Raw genomic sequence first — 20925 nt, forward strand, 5'->3', positions numbered from 1 at the left:
GGTGTGTCCCCCTAGATGTGTGCTGGATAGATCAGTCTACCAGCCTACCCAGTGGACCGTAGCAAACGTTGCTCATCTATCCGTCGCACATCTAGGTGGACACGCCCACCTGTGATGTCATAAGGGGCAGATATTCCAAAACGGCTTTGAAACGGCTAATCAGCCCACACCTGGTGGCATGCCACGGGACCTTTGAATAACCCATTTGTGATTTCTCGTGTTTATTACTATTTCTCCAAGAGGAAGAACTGTTATCCTTCTCATCCTGCTAAACCAAATGGCCTCATCCTCTCTGTCGTTCCCCCCAGAGCACTCCGAGCGGCCTGACGACTACCAGACGCTGGGCTTCTTCCGGCCGCTGTCGCTCCGCCTGCAGCGGGTGAACGGCAGCCAGGAGAAGGCGGACCAGTGGTGGCGCGTGGAGGAGTGCGTGCCGGGGCCCGACCTCTCCGCCCGCGACTGCAAGGGCATCGAGATGGTGGTGATCAACGAGAAGGTCAGCCCCTCCAGCCTGGGCTTCCTGGCCGGTCACGGGTGGGTAGCCGACGGTCACAGCGGGAATACAGTTCCCCTGGTTCATAATACACACTGGTTTCTTATTTGGTAACCCACAGGAAAGTGTACATATACATCTTTATCTATCTCTATTTCTATATCTATATCTATAAAGATATATTGCCATTAAGGACAGTGCAGTGGCTGGGGTGTTCAACTCACAGGCAAAGTGTACTGGGGTCAATCCCTCATGTCCAGCCAAACCTTTAAACATACTGTCTATGTCTAAAGGGGCCAAGATATCCAACCGCGTACCTGATATTGTCTTATCTACTGTGACCAGGATTTCGGCGGTATTATACTGTATATAATATAATATATACAAACAACCACCCTCCTCCAACCCTCTGCATCTCCTCCCTCCCCCCTCCTCTCCTCTCGTCCCTCCCTCTCCTCTCTCCTCCTTCTCCTCCTCCCTCTCTTCCTCTCCTCCTCCCTCCCTCCCCTCCCTCTCCTCTCCTCTCTCTCTCCTCCTCCTCTCTCTCTCTCTCTCTCCGTCTCCTCTCCTCCCTCTCGTCCTTCTCCTCCCTCTCCTCTCTCAGCATCGTGGGCTGTACATGTCCGTGGTGCTGGTGGTGGGCAAGTTCATCCGGGAGTCGTTCAGCGGCATCTCCCGCTCCATCATGTATGAGGAGCTGCCCTGCGTGGACCGCGTGCTCAAGTTGTGCACCGACATCTTCGTGGTGCGCGAGACGGGCGAGATGGAGCTTGAGGAGATCATGTGTGAGAAGCTCATCTTCCTCTACCGCTCGCCAGAGACCATGATCAAGATGACACGCGAGAGGGAAGACGGCTGAGAGTGTGGCGTCGGTGGTGGGGTGTTGAGGAAGACATTGCAGCCTCACAGGAGTCCCTGATTTAGTCCTCGCCGTGGCAACGAGAACGTCTGACAGTGAGGGGCCAGTGTGTAACGGTGGTTGGGCAGTGTTTTTTATGGGTTGAAGCTTTATTTCAGATGACTTTTAAGGGCACAACCTATGCATTAAAATAAATGGGGTTACCTCTTAACATTAGGCCCACCTAGCACTGACGAGTGTCAAATGAAGCCACGAGATGCCCTGAAGATGGTGGTCATCTTCAACAGCATGCCATGTAAGGAAGTATTACGTTATTAATTATAAATTATGGTGTTCATCAAATCAAATGTTTCATTGTCTATACAGGGATTAGATCCACCAAAAATGTCACTCATTGAATTATAAAAGAAATTAGATTGTATGTTCTCATACCAAACATAACTGCAAATAACGTTGTGAATGTTGAATGACTGCCTAAGAGCTCCATTTGGAAGTTGTTTTCTATTAAAATGTGAGATTGTCATGTACTGGAAAAAAACAGATACCATGACACTGCAATAGTTTGTATATAATTGTATCATTGGACCAACAGAATACGTCAGTTTGAGGTCAGTCCTCAAACTGAGTTTCTATTCACTGCTCCAATTTATTGTCATAGTGTAGTGTTTACTGCCTCATGCCCTTAACCAGAATTAAGTTAGACCACGTTCTGCAAAGGAAATCTTAAGATTGCTTGGTACCGGCTGGACGACCAATACATATTGTACTGTAATAGAAAGCACAGAAAAGTTCATTAAGCGACAGCCGATGTTTAAGCATTTTTCCCACCGCTGCACAATGCATGCATTTCAGGGTTGTCGACCGTTTATACAAAATGTACATTTTTCACACGTTGACCATCCTACCTAGTGCTCTGAAGGAGAAGTGAAATCAAACAGAACCCTGTCTTCCCGTTTGGAGAGGACTTCATCATCCGCTTACGATTTCTGACCCATGATGTAAATACCATTTTCCTATTTGGTACATCTCACTGCTGCCTCCAAGAAAGTACTCGTTTAATTTGTATTGAAATAAAATCTTGAATGACCTACAAAGCCTCATGTGATTCGTTTTTCTTCTGTGGATTGTGAAGGACGCATGCCACAAAAGGTGTATCGCAAAAAATACAACTTGACAAGGATATCCACTTCCATATATTTAATACATTTTCTTCAGTTACAAATGAAAGCAGGTGGATGGCGCCTTTAGTTGGGGTTTCTGGACCCTCAAGCCCTCATCGTGATGTCATCCATCTTCATCCAATAACAGAATCTGGCCTGGGTATGACTGACCATTTCCATGCCTGCACAAACTATCTACACCATGGTCTCTGAAAAGAAAGCAAAATGAAGAAAAACATTAATATTCTATGCAAAGTTTGACGTGTAATCATACTGCCTGATTTTTTTCACAGTATAGTCATCAAAATCAGCATCTCCAGTAGTTTGGGTTCAGGATACCATACGACATAAAAGACCACTAGTGGTGCATGGAAACAATTATCCTAATTGCGAGTCAGTTTCCTCTGCGAGTTTAGAACAATTAGCATTAAATAGACTTATGTACGTCCGTCGATAAGGGATTCGATCATTTGAAGAATATTATCACACTGCTTATACTTACTTAATTATACAGCGACTTTGGGTTTGACGACTTTGACAGTCGACTCGGCGGCCTTCAGCGCTGCCTCCCTTAGCGTGGGCTTCAGCGCAGCGCGGACTGCGCTTGCGCAGATCGCTGAGAAGCGAATGTAGCTAAATGGTAGAGGACGGTCAAGAACATTAGCCAACGATGCGTAAATTGCCTGATCATTGTACATCAAACATGTTATAATTAATTGACGAATACTACAATATATCTTCAGGCAACGAATGTACAGATTTACATTGAACGCAATGTCCCATTCAGCCATGGGCTGGAGGCTAGCAATTGCTATCAGGCTAGCTGTCAGGCTACAGGACGATTTACACAAACGAACTTGCTCGACAGCGCATAGTCAATATTCATTTAAACGCCATACACACATTCAAAACAGTAAACAAGTGAAACGCATTGATTGAAATACAGGTTGTCTGCGTTATATTTACTTAATGCCGGCTTGTCTCCAGTATGCAACCATCTTGCCTGTGTTGTGGCTTCAAGGACAGGTCGGATATGTACGTCTTGGCGTCACGTCTCTGTTCCGCCGTACGTAAGGTTTTTAAATGACCAATCAGAAGGGAGGATTCAAGATTGACTCTACTATGGTCCCGCCCACACCAACCAAGGACTTTATTACGTTACATAAAAATCTAAAACTTTATTGTTTCAACTGGATATAAATGGAAATACACGAGGCATTTCTTTGTTTGTTTAGTTCTTTGATAAGTCATTAGGCCATGCTCATGCCATGGAAAGTTGAAACTTTGCAGAATATTTGTCAAGATACACACTCAAAGGTGATATTTTCGAGTTAGACTTATATATATATATGTATGTATATATATATGGTGAAGGTCACGGTGAAAGCAGCCATACACATGTCTACCACCGGTTGAAGGAGTGAAGCAGTCGACGAATCAGAGCTTCAGCTTGTTTGCCGGTGTGTGATGCTGTTTATTTCATTAATTGTATTTCATTTAATGAGTTATGCATTTGCCCTGAATAGTGTTCACCGCCAAACCAACAGGCGGCAGCAATGCGGCTGACAGCGTCCTATTGCACTTTTATATGTGAACGAAGAAGAGACCGAGCAGCGGAGGAGGCTGGGCTGGAGCTGTAGATTCCTCCGCCTTCCTCCTGAGTCGCCGTTCCGCTTTCGCCGCCGCGCTCCCCGCTTCTGACAGAAAGACCTGTAAAATGAAGCTATGGGCGTCAGAACACATATTCAAGTGAGTTTTTTGTATTATACTTACGTGTGTACAACAATTAACTGTTCGACTCCGATGTGTTTAAATTGGTAAACAACTCTGTTTTGTACTCAAGTCTGACTCCAGCTGGCTATATAGACGCTAGCTGAGCGGTCGACGCTCCGTAAAGTAGTCCGCTTTAACGGTGTTGGGTAACGTTACCTGCTGCTAACGCAGCGTTACCTGCTGCTAACGTAGCGTTACCTTTACTTCGTCTCTTTTTTAAGTTAAACAGTTTATGCGCTGGTAACAGCTATATTACAAATGATTTATGAATGCTGTAGTGTGCAATAACGTAACGTTATAAGGACAACTCTCTGAAGGCTTTCTGTAATGTGGCTTCGTACCCGTCGGTGACACTTGGTCTATGACTGTCCTTCTGCTCATTCCCGTTATTATTATCTTTTTACTTACTCACTGGGTTACTTACAACGCTTTCGTTATTAACCTATCAAGACATGAAGCCCTATACGTCCTATTTGAGGATGTGTGTGGTGTGTACTCATTATGTAAACCTACACACGTGAAGGTCTACCGCTCACGTTAGCAGATCGCAGACTGCCTGAATGTAGTGATCCAGTCCCCCTGGGTGGAGTGATCCAGTCCCCCTGGGTGGAGTGATCCAGTCCCCAGGGTGCAGTGATCCAGTCCCCCTGGGTGCAGTGATCCAGTCCCCAGGGTGCAGTGATCCAGTTCCCCTGGATGTAGCGTTCCAGTCCCCAGGGGCTGTTGCAGAGCTGTCTCATTAGATATATGAATTAAAATCAAATCTCCAATGTGATGAATATTCACATTTGTGATATCAAATGTGAATGTAATGCAGCGGTCCCACTTGACATTAATCCTATTCATGTTTTTGGCAATGCCAGACATTTGTTGTTCTGCGGTCGTTAGCTGTGAATAGTACAGTTACTACTTTAGCATTGAATTATGTTATAAATGTGTTAACGGATGGTTGTTATAATAACTGAACCCACGCATGCTGCATGCGTGCAAAAGGTTGCCCTCGTACTAAACTCTCCGACAGGTGTAGTGTTACTCAGCTTCGAAAAGGAGTTATAAAAAGAATGTTGTCAACAGCCACCCGTGGGAGACGGTGACCAAGGCGGCGATGCAGAAGTACCCCAACCCCATGAACCCCAACGTGTTCGGGGTGGACGTTCTGGCCAGAGGGGTGGACCCCGCGGGGAGGCTACACAGCAGCCGCCTTCTCACCGCCGACTGGGGCATGCCCTCCATGGCCATGTCGGTGAGTCGGATCACATGCCCGACGGCACTGTCAATGTCGTAGTTGTTGTCGTCAACCTTCCCTCTGTTGACTAGCGGGGACTTGTTCTGTTATTATGTATGTTATGGGTTGGAGCACACGGTTGGATTTGTTGTTGTTAGGAGTGGGGTTGATTAGGGGGGGGGGGGGGGGGCTTCAGCCAACCATCCTCAGGTCATTATCATACAAGTCCACTTAAGGTTTAGCCAATCAACCTGGATTGAGTATTTCCTAAATACAGTCTTAACGGTACAATCTCTTGGAGCTTAGTGCCTTAAGTGATCTGACACGTATTCGACATGCATGTCACCTGTATCACCTTTGACCTTTTACTCCTTACGGTTTATTTATACATTTGTACTTAGCTTTTCGATAAAGGTCAAAATCAATTCACGCCGGGTTGTGCTTTTGGAAGAGACGGTTGAAATGACTTTAAAGAGAATCAGAAGGCCGTCCATTAGCCGCAAACCCTTATCAGCTCTCTTTAGTTGTGGTGGCAACAGTAGAAGTTCTAGACGTCTCTGAGTAGCTCTTCCTGCTCTGTGCGATGCAGGCAGGGTGTCGGCCCGGGAAGGTGTGTTGACTCATGTTTTCAGTGGACATAGCACGCCAGCATGTCTCTATGGCGGACACAAATGCCACTGGAGATGCAAACTAACTGCTATTGTCAACCCCTCCTTTAGATGATCGGAATAACGAGATCATTCACCTACGCCCAGGAGCACTCAATCGTTGACCCAAAGGAGAAGACCTTTGAGCTGAAGTCCACGAACGTGAGCTGCTTTGGATGTTTGTTCTAAGCCCGTTGTTTTCGCGAGGCCATCGTCCTTTTACTTAGTTATTTTTACTGTCATTTTAAAGTGTGATACCTCCGCTTCGTACAACTCTATCAGTCTAAGCTCTCTTGGTCAATTCAACCTGATCAAGGTCTTGACTTCATTAATATTACAACTTGTGGTAATGATGGTATTCTTTGCACCAATAAGCGACCCATCAAATATTCTGTTTTTGTTCTTGAATGTTCTGTGTTTGATGCATCTCAATTGAACAGCTCTGAATTACTGTCCTACCATAATACAGTTTTGCATTAGCCACGACGAAAAGATAATCCTGGTTTTGTGTCCACGTAGATCTCCTTCACTAACATAATATCGGTGGACGAGAAGTTGACCTACAAGCCACATCCTGATGACCCTGAGAAGTGAGTGATGCTCATGGGGACACGACCACGTAGTGCATCTTTAATAATGTGTGCTTCTGGAATTGTTCACCGGAAACCTGTTCGTTTTTAATTTTTTCCAAGTAGTGTTAAAAGCCTTATTTAGGTAACTCCTCTTGGTACTGATGCATTATGGGATGTGTTCCAGGACCATGTTGACCCAGGAGGCTCAGATCAACGTTAAAGCCATCAGTCTCAGCAGCTACCTGGAAGGCGTCATCGCCAAGAGCATCTCTGCCAACGCCAACAAGGTACGTCCGTCCGTCTTCGCCGCGGTCCGGGCTCTCAACGAGAGGTGGGCTGTACCGTCTTAAGGGCTGATTGCGGTCCCGCGTTCCCGCCACGCAAGGGGGCTACGGCCCCCGTTACGTCCTCGCGGACCCTCCTTGCGTCCACCGCGTGGGCCGGACGTGCGGCTCCCAAAAATGTTAACCTTCTGACGAGCAGCGAGGGCTGTGATTGGCCCGCTCACTAAAACCCGACGCAGAACCATAGAGGTTCACGACTGCGTCGGAGCGTCTGCGTGGTCGTTGCGTAGCGGGAACGTGGAACCATCGTCAGCCCCTTTAGTGTTTCCTGTGTCTCATGTCGGCCCCTCCCCTCATCGTGGCACTGGGGGGGGCAGGGTAGTGAGTAGTGTGTGGTGAGTGGTGTATAGTGAGTGGTGAGTAGTGTATAGTGAGTGGTGTGTAGTGAGTAGTGTGTGGTGAGTGGTGTATAGTGAGTGTATAGTGAGTAGTGAGTGGTGTGTAGTGAGTAGTGAGTGGTGTGTGTGTAGTGAGTAGTGAGTGGTGTGTAGTGAGTAGTGTGTGGTGAGTGGTGTATAGTGAGTGTATAGTGAGTAGTGAGTGGTGTGTAGTGAGTAGTGAGTGGTGTGTGTGTAGTGAGTAGTGAGTGGTGTGTAGCGAGTGGTGTGTAGTGAGTACTGTAGAGGCTATGGCTCAGAGGTTCAACCCCGTTGACCCCCGACCCCCCCACCCCTGTTGACCCCCCCCCCCCCCCCCCCCCCCCCGCCCCCGTAGGGCCGGGAGGCGATGGAGTGGGTCATCCGGAGGCTGAACTCTGAGATCGAGGAGCTGGCGTCGACCGCTCGGGGCAGCATGCGGGCCCCCATGGCGGCAGCGGCCTCGGACGACAAGTGACCCCCCCGCCCCCCCCCCACTCCGTGGAACCTCCTGCACTCGTAACATCCAGTCCCCCCCGGTTCCGCACGTGCGTCTTGTGTGAATGCGTGTGCGTGTGCCCGTGTGCAGCTCTCTATCCTTGCTTTGTGACACACGCACACGCACACGCAGGGCGAGGGAGGAATCCGGTAGACTTGAACAGCCCCGCATCGGAGAAAAAGACTTGAAAATATCATCTGTTTCCTTTTTCAGTATTGTGATGACGGTATTGTGTAGGTGTTTTCTAATTCACATCGTGCCTCAGCTCCCTCCTCCCCCTGCTCCTTAAACCATCGTCCCTCCTCCCTCTGCCTTCCCTTCCATAGCTTCTCGTCTCCACAGAGATGTGTTCTGGCCTTCAGCAGCCATAGACTGTCGACTTTGTGCTTCTAATCCTCCAATGGTCACTGGGCTGCTCTTTATGGGGCTCTGTTCCTCTTGAGCTGCTTTTATCTTTCAGCGTGCCCGTGACCGAAACAAAGAGTTAATATTTGACACTGTTAATATTTAACCAAGCCGCTCAACATCGCATCAACCTTTCAGAAATTAAATGGACGATAGCCAAAGCCACCTTTCCTTTACTCCTTTTTAAAGATTACTGCTTTTGTATATGTGGCCCTGTGCTCAATTTGTTACATGCCCCAAATCGTGCTTGAATATAGATTTTATTTGGTTAAACGTTACACTAGGTTTGCTTAGCATACCTGTACTGGTCAGCACTGGTAAACCTGCAGTACTTGTGACTAGGAGTGCCTGTCACCTTCAAGACGGTATGAATGCGCACATGAGTAACAAGCAGATCAATACTGCGACTTTGTGTCCAGGACCATTAAGAAGTGAATGTTACCAAACGCTTGCTAAACGCATCCTTGCTGTGATCCTCAACGTTGAAATCAAACACGTTTTGGCTTTTGTGATTTTGTTCATTTGTTTGTTTTTGTCGATAGTATTTATTGCCAATCTATGGCGTTCCCTCAATATAACAGTATATATTTTTAAAGGTTTACCTTGTTATAAAAATTCTTGCTCTAAAATCTCACTTCAAGCTGCCATCTTTCCTGCCTTTTCTTCGTTCTCCTCCGCACCCCCCCCCCCCCCCCAGTCAGAATGTCGCTTCACAAAGGCCCTTTGGGGATCGCTTTGTGGTGCCGGTCAAAGCCTTTAAAAATAATGGTAAAAACCTGCATTACTGTTTTAGCTGGAAACTATTTCAAGATTTTGGTAATGGCTGTCTTAAGACAAAATGCCCCTACTGCATTGGTATGCCTCTGTGTCCATGACAACAGCTTGTATAGGTGCAACGGTTGTCCACATAATGATCATTGCGTTGGTTGTAGAATATAGAGTCAGATCTGTGATGCCACCAGGCTGTTGAAGAAGCCCGTATTCAAGCAGCCTCTTGTTTCATATGAATGTGTGATGTTCGTGCTACACAAGAGTTTTTCTGAAAACAATGGCTGTACATAGCTATGTATGTATTTATATATTTTGGCAATGTAATGCATTCCAAGAATGTCATAATGCAGAATAACAGTAGAAAGTACATGTGACTGACGAATGATTCACAGCAAAATAATAATAATAATAATAAAAAAGAGATTTTCATTGTTCCAGTAATCCATTGTCCTGTTTTCGGTTTACAAGCGATTGTCTGGATCATGATGAGGATGATCATGTTCTAGTGTCTACTCACTCATTCATATTCCCCTGCAATTGTTACAGAAACAACTTTTACATTCACACATTGTCGTGTCACTGAAATCACCAGAGAACAGCTGGGGATCAATGAACAAAACAATTGTTCTATGACCCAGACAGAAACGAACAAAGATGTGCTAGTATTGATCACGTAGCAGTTAATCCAATCTGGCCTTGGGCTCAAGCTTTAAGAAATATCACAATCATAAGGCCAGAGAAGATGTTTGGGTCCAACTATACCGCAGTTAGACCATCCAAGGTGTTCCAACTTTGGCCTCCCTCAGCTGTATCTCTGCATCTGATAAGACTGAGATGAATCCCTGGGCCAAAGAAATACATGATTAAATGCCATTGTGTGTGTGTGTGTGTGTGGGTGTGTGTGTGTGTGTAAAGAGAGAATGTGCACTGACCTCCTCTACCTCCAGGACAAGGTTAGTCAAATGGGCGTGTTGCATTGTGGGTAAATCAATGCCCTTGGCAAGCTTTGCTAAAATAGACAAGACAAGGACAGAAGCAGTGACAAGGTTTACACTTGTGTCCTAATTGGAGAAAAAAGTCTGTCTACGAATAGAATAACACTTGGGATATTTTGAGTGAAGATATTCTTCTTGGTAATGGCAGTAAATGTGACCCACCGTTCAACCTTGGCAATCCTGAGAGCTTTATTCCGAACTTAATGGCGATTTTCAAAGCGTCAGTCTGCGAAGAACAATGTGCGGACATTAGCTTGTACCAGTCATGGGTCCAACGTTGTTGGACGGTAATAATGTCCCTGCGATTATCTCTTATCTTTCATACCTGAACTTCTCCAACTTCACTCGAGTCCAGGGTTAGGTAGAGACTGGGGTGGAAGGAAGTGCAATGAATCAACTGAAACTACAGAAAAACATACACAAACATGACGGCATAGAAACCATGCCATTGTGCCCGTTTGTCTGGTCACACTGCAACTTGTAATCTCTCATTTTAATTATATAGCTTGTACAAATATTGCATCTGTAACATATTGTGCTGTATTGAATATCAGAATCAGTCTACTTTTCCAGTGCGATGGCACCCGTTAATTTTTCGTTGGCCATACGGAATTTTCCACTGAAGGTGGATTCCTGAAATGCACAAGAGCAGCACTGTTAGTTAGTTTGTTCTGAGTCTGGATGTGTCCCTGATACCGTCACAACGACATGTGTTCCGGTGTTATATACACACACACACACACACACACACACACACACACACACACACACACACACACACACACACACACACACACACACACACACCAGGTTGAGCCTGAAGAGGAAGATGAAGGTGCCATCTGGGCGGACGACGAAGGCCTTGATGGCCCCGTGTACGTCCATTCGAACGACCCCGGACCTGAAAATGAACTCAGGAGCCTCCAGGGCGAAGACCTGCAGCTGCATCTCCATGTCAGGGAACATTTTGGGAAGCTGTCGGAAAAGTCAACAATATTGAATTGCATGCATGTACATTACCGTTCAAAAGTTTGGGGTCAGTTAGAAATGTCCTTATTCATTTTTTTATAGAAAGGCCCTTTTTTTCAATGAAGATAACAATAAATTAATCTGATATAGAGTCTAGACATTGTTAATGTGGTAGATGAATATTCTAGCTAGAAACAGGAGATTTTTTATGGAATATCTACATAGGTGTCGGTGCAGAGGCCCATTTCCAGCAACCATCACTCATGTGTTCTTCTAATGGTACATTGTTTAGCTATTCGTGTTAAACATTTAAATTATCTGAGTGACAACAGACTTTGGAATGGTAGTGTATGTACGTATCTTTACAGACAATATGAAGAAGCTTGAAGTTGGGTCCATTCCGATACGGTCTAAATAGGCTTATCAGGGGTCCAGCAGTACAACTATGCCGTAACAGAACCACTAGGGGGCGACGGCACAGTGCCTGAGCCTGAAAGGTGAAACGGAAAGGAGCGGGGCTACACCTTGTTTCCTGTTTCGTCAGGGGGATATATATATATATATATATTATATATATATTTCTAGGGTGGCCAGTGGTAAAGTTGATTTGAAACTTTACTGAATTTTTTAGTTCTTATGTTGCTATCCGTATCCGGACATGATGCCTATGCTTGTCTCACCACCGCTATAGAGTGGCGAAGTCACGCCCCTTCCGGTAGGGCTCATGGGACCTATGAGATCGAAAAATATGAATGGGTGTCAATGGAGAGAAAATAATTATTTTCTGGTCCCGGTCTTTATATGCCCTGGATTACACATATGTTGTTTGTGGATTTAAAGGACAATTTTTCCATGCAAAGAGTTTGACCGTTTATTGTGCAATTGTTCAGATAAAGGCTGTAGAGAAAACACAACGAGAAAGACTACACGGCTCGTATGTGACGTCACGCTCCCTGCGACTGGCGTGGAGAAGACCGACAATCTTCCCATCGGCATAACTGAAACTCTGCACGTGCCCCGATTTATAATGGTTTTCACCTCTTTCGATGCTTTTATCCTCCCCTTGGAAAAAGCGGTGAAGTGGGGCAGAGAGATCGCCATCTCTGTGCCGAGTTCCAAGGGCGGGTGTGGTGACGTATATCATATGCGTCGAGAGCAGCGAAGAGCTGTAGTTCACAAAGCGGCCTCACATAAAACCTAAAATAATCAAACTACTTCACGAACATTTTTAGTTTTCTTTGCATGAAAAATTATCATTTAAATCCATAAACAACATATGTGGAATCCAGGGCATATAAAGACTGGGACCAGAAAATAATTATTTTCTCTCCATTGACACCCATTCATATTTTTCGATCTCATAGGTCCCATGAGCCCTACCGGAAGGGGCGTGACTTCGCCACTCAATACTCATGTCGCCCGAGTCAGATGCCACATTAATCATGATTGAATTAAACTAATATGAAGCAAAATAAATGGAAACGCTCGTTCACTCAGATTCGGGCTACTAACAGCCTTTAGATTATTAACCTGGTTGGTGAGACTTGTACAGGCCTTACCCACCGTTCTATCGTATATTGACATCATATGTGACCTTACCTTTGGGACGAAGGGTCCAAATGAGTTGGTGTTCAGATGCAACGGAGAGCTGGGAGGAATCTGAGGGAATATGTATGATTAACTGAACGATTGACTCTTTCTCTTTTTCAACTCTCTTCTTTCTGTCTTCTTTCTGTCTTCTTTCCGTCTTTATTATTTTCTTCTTTCTTTTATTCCTTTCTCAACTTCTCCCTTCCTCCCTTCCTTCCATCCCTCGCATCCTCCCTCCTTCCCTCCCTCCCTGCCTTTATCCTCTCTCCCTCCTTCCCTTCCTCCCTCCCTTTCTCTTTCCTTCCATCCCTCGCATTCCTTCCTCCCTTCATCCTCCTTCCTTCCCTCCCTCCCTTCATCCTCCTTCCTTCCCTCCCTCCCTCCCTTCACCCTCCTTCCCTCCCTGCCTTTATCCTCCCTCCCTCCCTCCCCCTCTCTCTCTGTGCCCCTGCGGACCCTGGTCGTGCCCCCCCCTCCCCCCTCACCATGCTGTCTGTGATGAGGAGCTGCAGCGACCCCGATACGAAGTAGGCGTGGGAGGCTGAGTTGGTGGTGTACTCGGAGAGACCCAGGGACAGCATGTAGCCCGGCTGCCCGTCCAGGGAGAAGGGCTGGGGCTCGAACGGGGGGTCCACCGGGCTGTCAGGACGGTGGAACATTCCCTACAGCGGGATGGACAACAATAGCCCGCTGTCATCGGCGATACGTCTCCGTCAGGGCAGACAGCGACACCCGTCAAACGTCAGCGTCGGCCAATGTCATTTTATTGTTATATCAGTTTTAAAATCTTTACAATCCGCTGTTATGTATATAAATAAGCACAAACACTTTTTAGTTAGGCTCTATTGTGTACAGTCTGACATGACAGTGTGACAGTGAGGCAGTGCAGAGGACTTAAGTTAACTTACAGTTTTTCTCGATTGTATACGCACAAAAAATGGAACTGACCACAATTCTGAAAACTTGAAGCTCACGTGTCAGCTACAATACTCCAGACTGCTAAACTATAAGCACAATTCCACTGTTTTACCACAGATAGATATTCTAAATCACAATTTTGCAAGACTCTAAGCACAAATCTCATCATATAGCACACTTGGTTGACCTGGCCTTCAAAACGCAACAACTAATTAAGCAACCAATTCTGTTTCACCTCATTTATATTCTTATTTTTATTTTTTTTTGCCTATGAAAAGCTTTGTATGCAGTCAGTTCAGCTGAACATTTACTGTATTACAGTAACAAATATATATTTGCTTTGTTGCCTTTTTGTACTTGTGTTCTGATTTCCTCATTACATCCCCCGAAAGAAAGTCTAAACATTTTCTTACTGTAGTGTTTTTCATTTTACTTATCAGTGCAATTACTGTACTGTAATTTGCCAAAATAGGTAACATTGCTGTATTGTCAGAACAATGTTGGAGTATCAACTATAGGTGTACAGTATGACTCTGGGAAGCTGGGATTGTGAGTTTAGCCCATTGGAGCTCATTGGTTAGACAAATATGCATTGTATTCTATTCTGATACGATTGTGTCTTTTGATGGAAGTGTTCTGAATTGATCACAACAGTGTTTAATTGATGCTCTCTAAGAGATATTCATTTGACAGCTGTGTTTACTGTTTGGTGGAAAAAAAACAGTTTTGGGAAGAAGTTGTGGAGTTCTGACAAAATTATTAACCCTTCTCCGGTTTGTGTTTAGAGTTTTGAGAAATTTAGGTTTCAGAAAACGTGTTTAAACGATTGAGAAAAACTGTAAAGGTGACATATTATACCACCATGGTGTGAGTGCGAGTGCCGTTAAGACTTTTTGATAATCGGCCAGTGTGTACACTCCACTGGGTAGGCTGGTAGACTGATCTATCCAGCACACATCTCGGGGACACGCCCATCTGTGATGTCAGAAGCTGCACATTTTCACAACTGCTTGTAGTGGAATCACACTCACACCTGGTGGTATAATATGTCCCTTTTAAATAAATTAATACAAACACGTTTTAGTTAGGCTCTATTGTGTATAGTCTGACTTGAGTTATGTTAAGTTAACTTGAGGTAACTTAAGTGTTTCTACCTTCAGGGACAGGCTGAGGCAGGAAGAGTTGACCACCGGGTAGCTGGTGAGGGGAAGATCCACGGCCAGAAGGCGATTCACCTGGAAGGTGGCTGGGGATAGATCGGAGGATCAAACGTCCATCACTAAGACATTTCTCCTGGGGTTGATGTTTCTATACATTTGTTGAAATCAAAAGTGAATGTGTGCATTACCACCAAGGGCCGCTAGGCGGTACTCAAGCTCATCCAAGCGTTCTGTTAGCATCGGACAGATCTGGGGGAAGAGAGGGAGAGAGGAGATTTGCGATGAGATTGACACGTATGTACACTAATAGAAATAGGTCTACCGAACTGGTGTTGTACTATAGCTTAAAGTCCACTCACCTGTTCCTCGATTGTACTTCTGATAAGCTCTTCATCAATAAATTGTTCAATGATCCAGCTGTGAAAATGGAAAGTTTTGTTTTATATAAATATCTGTCTCTCACACACACACACGCACGCACGCACACACACACACACACACACACACGCACGCACGCACGCACGCACGCACGCACGCACGCACGCACGCACGCACGCACGCACGCACGCACACACACACACACACACACACACACACACACACACACACACACACACACACACACACACACACACACACACACACACACATACACACACACACACACGGGCCTGCAGGAAGATCGCAATTTAAACAACATTCTGATGCGAGTGAGAATCTGTGCTTGACTTTGAGTACCGCGTGGATTAAAACATGTAAAGGTTTGTCAGCGATAAAGTCAGCTTGTCGCATTATTGTAATGCCTCTCTCCAAAATCCCTCTCTCTAAATTATTTGTAGGCGTAGGAAAATATTTTTAAACTCTAAAAATCTCGTTTTCTCCCACATCGTAAGTAGCGCCACTAAATCCTCTTTCATTCCTAATTCAAAGGATCCTGGCTGCGGTCTCGGTCCTGGAGGTATACCTGGCATCTATCAGGTTCAGGCCGGCCGACCCAACCGAGGCCCCGCAGGCGGCGCACCGGAAGGACGGCTGACCGTCTGCGTCCATCCCCAGACCGAGGAGCAGGTCCACCTCCAGGTCCCGGATCACCAGCTCGAAGGCCCCGCCGTCCTCGCTGCACAACGTGAGCATTAATGACTTAATGAATGATGATTAATGACATTAATCCTCATTCTGACGTTCAGTTCAGTATCAGCATCTTATCAGAAGTACAATACATTAACAGGTGAGTGGACTTTAAGATAATACAACAATAGATCATCGGTAGGTCTATTTCTATTGTTGTCTATGCGTGTCAATCTCATCACAAAACCCCGAATATCCTCTCCCACACAGTCCACTCCTGCCCAGATCTTCCCATGGTAATAGAACACTTGGAGGTGCTTGCAGGAATTAATATACTTGACAAACACACACATAAGCACGGCCTTAAACATGTCTCATGTCGTTTTTAGTTAGAAACCTGTCACCGTGTGATAGGATGTCCTTGCCGTTTGATTGACAGGCAATATGAGTGTGGGTGTGGAGTACGACTCACAAAATGCCGTATGAGGCTGACCAGGCGCCTTTCACTTGTATGTAGAGGCCTGAGATCACTGCTTTGAATCCGGTCACGTCTTCATAGAACTCGACCGACGGCTCCGCGAACTCGCAGTACGTCACGGCCATGCTGCACGAGAACCAGGAGGAAACACCTGCCACTCAGAGAACCGTCACACATCCGCTGGTCTCCTATACAAGCCTGTGCTTACTTTATTCGATCAGCAAAAAAAAAAAAAGAGCTTATACATCTTCAAATAAGGTGTAGGCCTGTATATCCTCAAATCAGAGACACATATTGATATTTTAAGAGGGCTTCTTTATGAAAATATATATAACCACCGCTGTACCACGATTCCTGCAGAATAACTGACTTGTGATTTAAATAAAAAGGGAGAGAAAAAATAATTGAAATCCAATCCCACGATGCAGTCGGTTTCGGCCGCGGCTGATTGCTTGTTCCTACCCCATGATGGAGTAATAAACCGTCCCCAGGCTCAGGCTGAGCTTCCCGTGGACGTCCGGAGGCGACGCGCTCTCCAGGTTCTGCAGTAGCCACTCGGCGCCCATCTCCTTCACTGCGGCACAAACACGCATTTCTTTCACACATTCTGCGCGTGTGACGATACAATTATCGCCTGCAAAAGCCTGTATGCTGCGCGGTAAAAGCTTTCCCTTAAAGGCACCCAGTGCAACTTTCGAGGCTTAAAAATAAACATTCAATTTCTAGTCTTTTTTACACGTAGTAAGTTTCAATAACTCCATACCATTACATACCGACATTCAAGCAGCAAAGATGAGACGTCGTTGTGTGGTGAGAACAACAATGCCGCCATTTTCTTTATTTTTTGTAACCTACAATAAATAAAGCAGGCTTCCAGTCAATGGAAAAATGGCTTCTCCCCACCGGCGATTGTTGTTGTTTACGATTTTCTATCAGTTCTCACCACACAACGACGTCTCATCTTTGCTCCTTGAATGTCGATATGTAATGGTATGGAGTTATTGAAACTTACTACGTGTAAAAAAGACTAGAAATTGAATGTTTATTTTTCATTGAATGTTTACATAAAGTTGCACTGGGTGCCTTTAACGCACGCGGTTAGGGTTTCAGTCTTCACGTTCCTTATCCAGGCGGCCTATTCCCACTTTGATTTAATATTTGGTAGTAGTCCAATTTTTGTATTGGCTGCAATTCGAGGAATACGTCGTACGTCACCTTTGGTGGGCAATGAGGCCGACTGACTCACCGTACTGAAGCCCTTTCTCGCTCAGGATGACCTTTATGGCGGGCTGTGTACCGTGCGCAAGGCAGGTGAGAAGGCACCCCGCGGTGAGGTAAAGCAGCATTCTTCCAGTCATGCTGGTCGGATCGAAGCATACAATGCAAAATCAGTTCAGATATCAGAGCGCCAACGTACTTTACATTAAACGACGTGTTCAGGATGTATAAAGACAACAGTACTCACATCTCATGAGTGGCAGGTCGGGGAAACTTTCTTGATTGACAGTTGCCGAGGCGTCTGGGTCGCATAAGGTTCCAGACTTAACTTATGTTTAGGTCTCAAATATTTTTGATTTGTTCCTGAGGTATGGGGAAGTGATACATTTGCTCACGACTCACTGGGGAAGTGAAACATTATGAACGGCTTAATTTTCAGGATTTATAAAAGTAACCATTGTTTTGTCTGGCTCCTTCTCTGAAATATGGACTGATACTAACCTATCGATCTGCTAATTGGTATTTTAATTGTTTGTATTATTTGTTGGAGCGTTTGTATTATTAATATTCATAATTGCATTGTTATTATTATTATTATTTAGGCCTTATTACTTGTAACAACTCAAAACACTCTCTTCCTCTCTCTCAGGAGCACACACACACACACACACACACACACACACACACACACACACACACACACACACACACACACACACACACACACACACACACACACACACACACACACACACACACACACACACACACACACACACACTGGCACACGTGCACACACGTGCACACAGGGGCCTACAGGAAGTGTACATTTAAGGTTAAATTAGGTTAATGCTTCGTTCGCAAAAAAAATAATTTGTCGACTGCTTTAAATGAAGTGTCCCGCCAAAATTGCAGTCTCAAGTAATGATTGATTGCCGTCTTTCTCTTGAGTCGAAAAAAATAACCGTTTCTACAAATACGGGCAAAGAAACATTATCCCAGCATAAAATATTAGATTTATTTATCTCTTATTTCCACAAATTCTCTTTTTTCTCTCAAACATCTTAAGTAGTTTCATTAAATCACACACAAGATAATCAGGAGTAGAATATTATCAGACAACAGTTTTCATAAAACACGATAGGACCCACTTGCTTGCACTTTGAACTCACTTCATCCAGAATGACACTTAAACACCAATAGACGATGATTACTGCGGGCCTACAATCAAAAATGACAATGAAAAAATAAAAAAGGACCAAATTATGATTTTTCCATTTGAGGAAAAAACACACGTTATTCACAGGTGAGGACGACCGCATATAGCCCCTGATTTAACCGGTGCCTTGGTTTTATACAGGCCTTTTATATTTATATCTATTTTTCAGGATAGCCTCGATTATATAGCAGCTTAAAAACAACAATGAAATATTAAACTCCACTTCCATCACTACACAGCTCAACCCCCGGATATATTAAAACGTAAACACTCTCACACACACATGAGACTTTCGGGTTGCACGTTTCACAGGAACTGTGAAAATAAAACAGACTGCTTCAAGTTCTCCTTTTTTCGTTTAGCAGAGGATGTGTCCGGCCGCGCGCTTCTACGGTGGGCTTATCACTATGATCAGATCTCAGAGTCTTGTATTGCACATTATCACGAAGGCAAGATGAAACTAAAAATAACTACATTTAACACAGGTTATCCTGACGTTAAGAGTTGGAACCCCGCGAGGCCTTTACGCGTGACGTCACCTCTCCACAAACAAACACACACACACACACACACACGCACACACACACACACACACACACACACACACACACACACACACACACACACACACACACACACACACACACACACACACACACACACACACACACACACACACACACACACGACACACACACCCACGCACACGCACACCCACGCACACACACACACACACACACACACACACACACACACACACACACTGCGGGTCTGGCCTGTATCTCCGCACTCGGCTCCTCAGTCGTGGAGGTTATACCTGTACGCCTCGATCAGCCCCTCCACCGAGTGGATGAAGCCCGAAATTGCGCAAATACCCCCGATCACAAAAATGGCGACGTCGAAGAACACGTGGTGCCAGAGGAGCTTCCTCCACTGCAGCTTGAGGTGGAAGAGAGCCGGCAGCAGGAAGCACAGGCTGGCGCCCGTCAGACTCCCCGTCAGGCCCATGAGCAGGGCGAAGTGCGGCACGAAGATCGCCATGAGCAGCGTGAACACCACCAGCGCCACCCGGAGGCCCAACCCCCAGGACTTGAGCTGTCCGGCCGGTCCGTAGCAGTTGGGGAGGCTGGCCCTGCCGCCACCGCCCTGGAACATGGACTTCTCCAGGACCTCCACCGCGGCGAAGAACGGCAGCGGGTAAGAGAGCAGGGCCTTGGACACCAGGAAGAGGTTGACCACGGCCCGGATGGTGGACGGCAGGTTGTCGGTGATCACCTCCTTGGTGGCGTCCGCCCACGTGAGGTAAGCCACCAGGGCGAAGAGCCCCTTCAGCACGCAGGCCGAGATGTGGGTCCAGTCCATCATGCAGTGGAACTCACTGGGCTTCTGCATGTTGCCCTCCAGCGAGGGCAGGAAGATCTGCGAGGTGTAGCTGAACACGATGATGCCGATGGAGATGGGGAACTTCTTGACGTCGATGTAGAACTTGACTTTCTCCCAGGCCCAGTCGCGCGCCCGGGAGAGGCAGTAGGCGATGACCAGGACGTTGATGATGAAGTGCGCGATGGTGCACAGCAGGCTGAACTTGGACACGGACTTGAGGTTCTTCAGGAAGGCGCACGGCAGCAGCGCCACCGTAGCCAACACGGACCACGCCTTCTGGGACACGGGCAGGCCCGGGAAGCTGTTGTACATCAGGTTGCCGCTGACCACCACGTACAGGATGCACGTCATGACCAGCTCGATGATCTGCGCCACGTTGACCACGTGGCCGCCCAGCGCGGGGAAGCGGGGCGCGCAGCACGCGTTGGCGATGTCCACGTAGGAGTCCCGCACGCGCACCAGGATGCCGTCCTCGTTCTCCTCGTAGAGGCACGCGATCAGGATCTTGCCCGTGTAGCAGCAAACCACGGCTGCGAAGATGATGAGGAAGAGGCCGAGGTAGCCGCCGTGGAGGATGGCGTAGGGCAAGCCGAGGACGAACATGCCCTGCGGACACAGAGGCGCAGCGGAGCGCGGGGATTAGAGAGGCCTTCATCTCGGGCTGCGCGCGCACGTGCACGTGCACGATGACTCATATAGACCTACTTATTTTTTCTTTCCTTATTATTATTTTTTTTTTTTCGTAAATAGGCATATCAATAAAAATATATATATTATTAAAGAAGGTTGTTCAAAATTAAATAATTCTGATAAAACCCGCCGG

The 20925-nt window shown here is 46.1% G+C and overlaps 4 protein-coding genes across 5 annotated transcripts; 1 reads left to right on the top strand and 3 right to left on the bottom strand.

Moving 5' to 3' along the window:
• Nucleotides 1-2534: 2534 nt before the first annotated feature.
• On the bottom strand, nt 2535-3612 carry atp5f1e (ATP synthase F1 subunit epsilon). Its single transcript, XM_060054098.1, has 3 exons — nt 3479-3612; nt 3015-3145; nt 2535-2721 (listed from the first exon to the last, which is right to left on the bottom strand). Exons 1-2 carry the CDS (start codon nt 3508-3510, stop codon nt 3019-3021), a joined length of 159 nt encoding a protein of 52 aa, XP_059910081.1. The 5' UTR covers nt 3511-3612; the 3' UTR covers nt 2535-2721; nt 3015-3018.
• Nucleotides 3613-4058: 446 nt separating this feature from the next.
• On the top strand, nt 4059-9545 carry LOC132459494 (PRELI domain containing protein 3B-like). Its single transcript, XM_060054085.1, has 6 exons — nt 4059-4261; nt 5360-5528; nt 6230-6319; nt 6677-6747; nt 6914-7016; nt 7788-9545. Exons 1-6 carry the CDS (start codon nt 4230-4232, stop codon nt 7905-7907), a joined length of 585 nt encoding a protein of 194 aa, XP_059910068.1. The 5' UTR covers nt 4059-4229; the 3' UTR covers nt 7908-9545.
• Nucleotides 9018-17902, bottom strand: bpifcl (BPI fold containing family C, like). The gene is made up of 16 exons (XM_060054050.1): nt 17748-17902; nt 17529-17641; nt 16745-16856; nt 16277-16408; nt 15701-15853; nt 15096-15153; nt 14925-14985; nt 14731-14822; nt 13144-13320; nt 12668-12727; nt 10907-11074; nt 10665-10732; nt 10425-10467; nt 10262-10325; nt 10037-10113; nt 9018-9946 (listed from the first exon to the last, which is right to left on the bottom strand). The coding sequence occupies exons 1-16, from the start codon at nt 17810-17812 to the stop codon at nt 9872-9874; spliced, it is 1518 nt and encodes a 505-aa protein (XP_059910033.1). The 5' UTR covers nt 17813-17902; the 3' UTR covers nt 9018-9871.
• A 591-nt stretch (nt 17903-18493) lies between these two features.
• Nucleotides 18494-20742, bottom strand: LOC132459484 (vesicular inhibitory amino acid transporter). Of its 2 annotated transcripts, none has more exons than XM_060054072.1 (2): nt 19373-20742; nt 18494-19260 (listed from the first exon to the last, which is right to left on the bottom strand). In XM_060054072.1, exon 1 carries the CDS (start codon nt 20703-20705, stop codon nt 19518-19520), a length of 1188 nt encoding a protein of 395 aa, XP_059910055.1. In that variant the 5' UTR covers nt 20706-20742; the 3' UTR covers nt 18494-19260; nt 19373-19517. The 2 variants fall into 2 exon arrangements, with proteins under 2 accessions (XP_059910055.1, XP_059910045.1); XM_060054062.1 differs by having other exon boundaries at nt 19369-20742.
• Nucleotides 20743-20925: the final 183 nt, after the last annotated feature.

This window comes from Gadus macrocephalus, chromosome 1 (genome assembly GCF_031168955.1).
Source record: "Gadus macrocephalus chromosome 1, ASM3116895v1".
Classification (NCBI taxonomy): domain Eukaryota; kingdom Metazoa; phylum Chordata; class Actinopteri; order Gadiformes; family Gadidae; genus Gadus; species Gadus macrocephalus.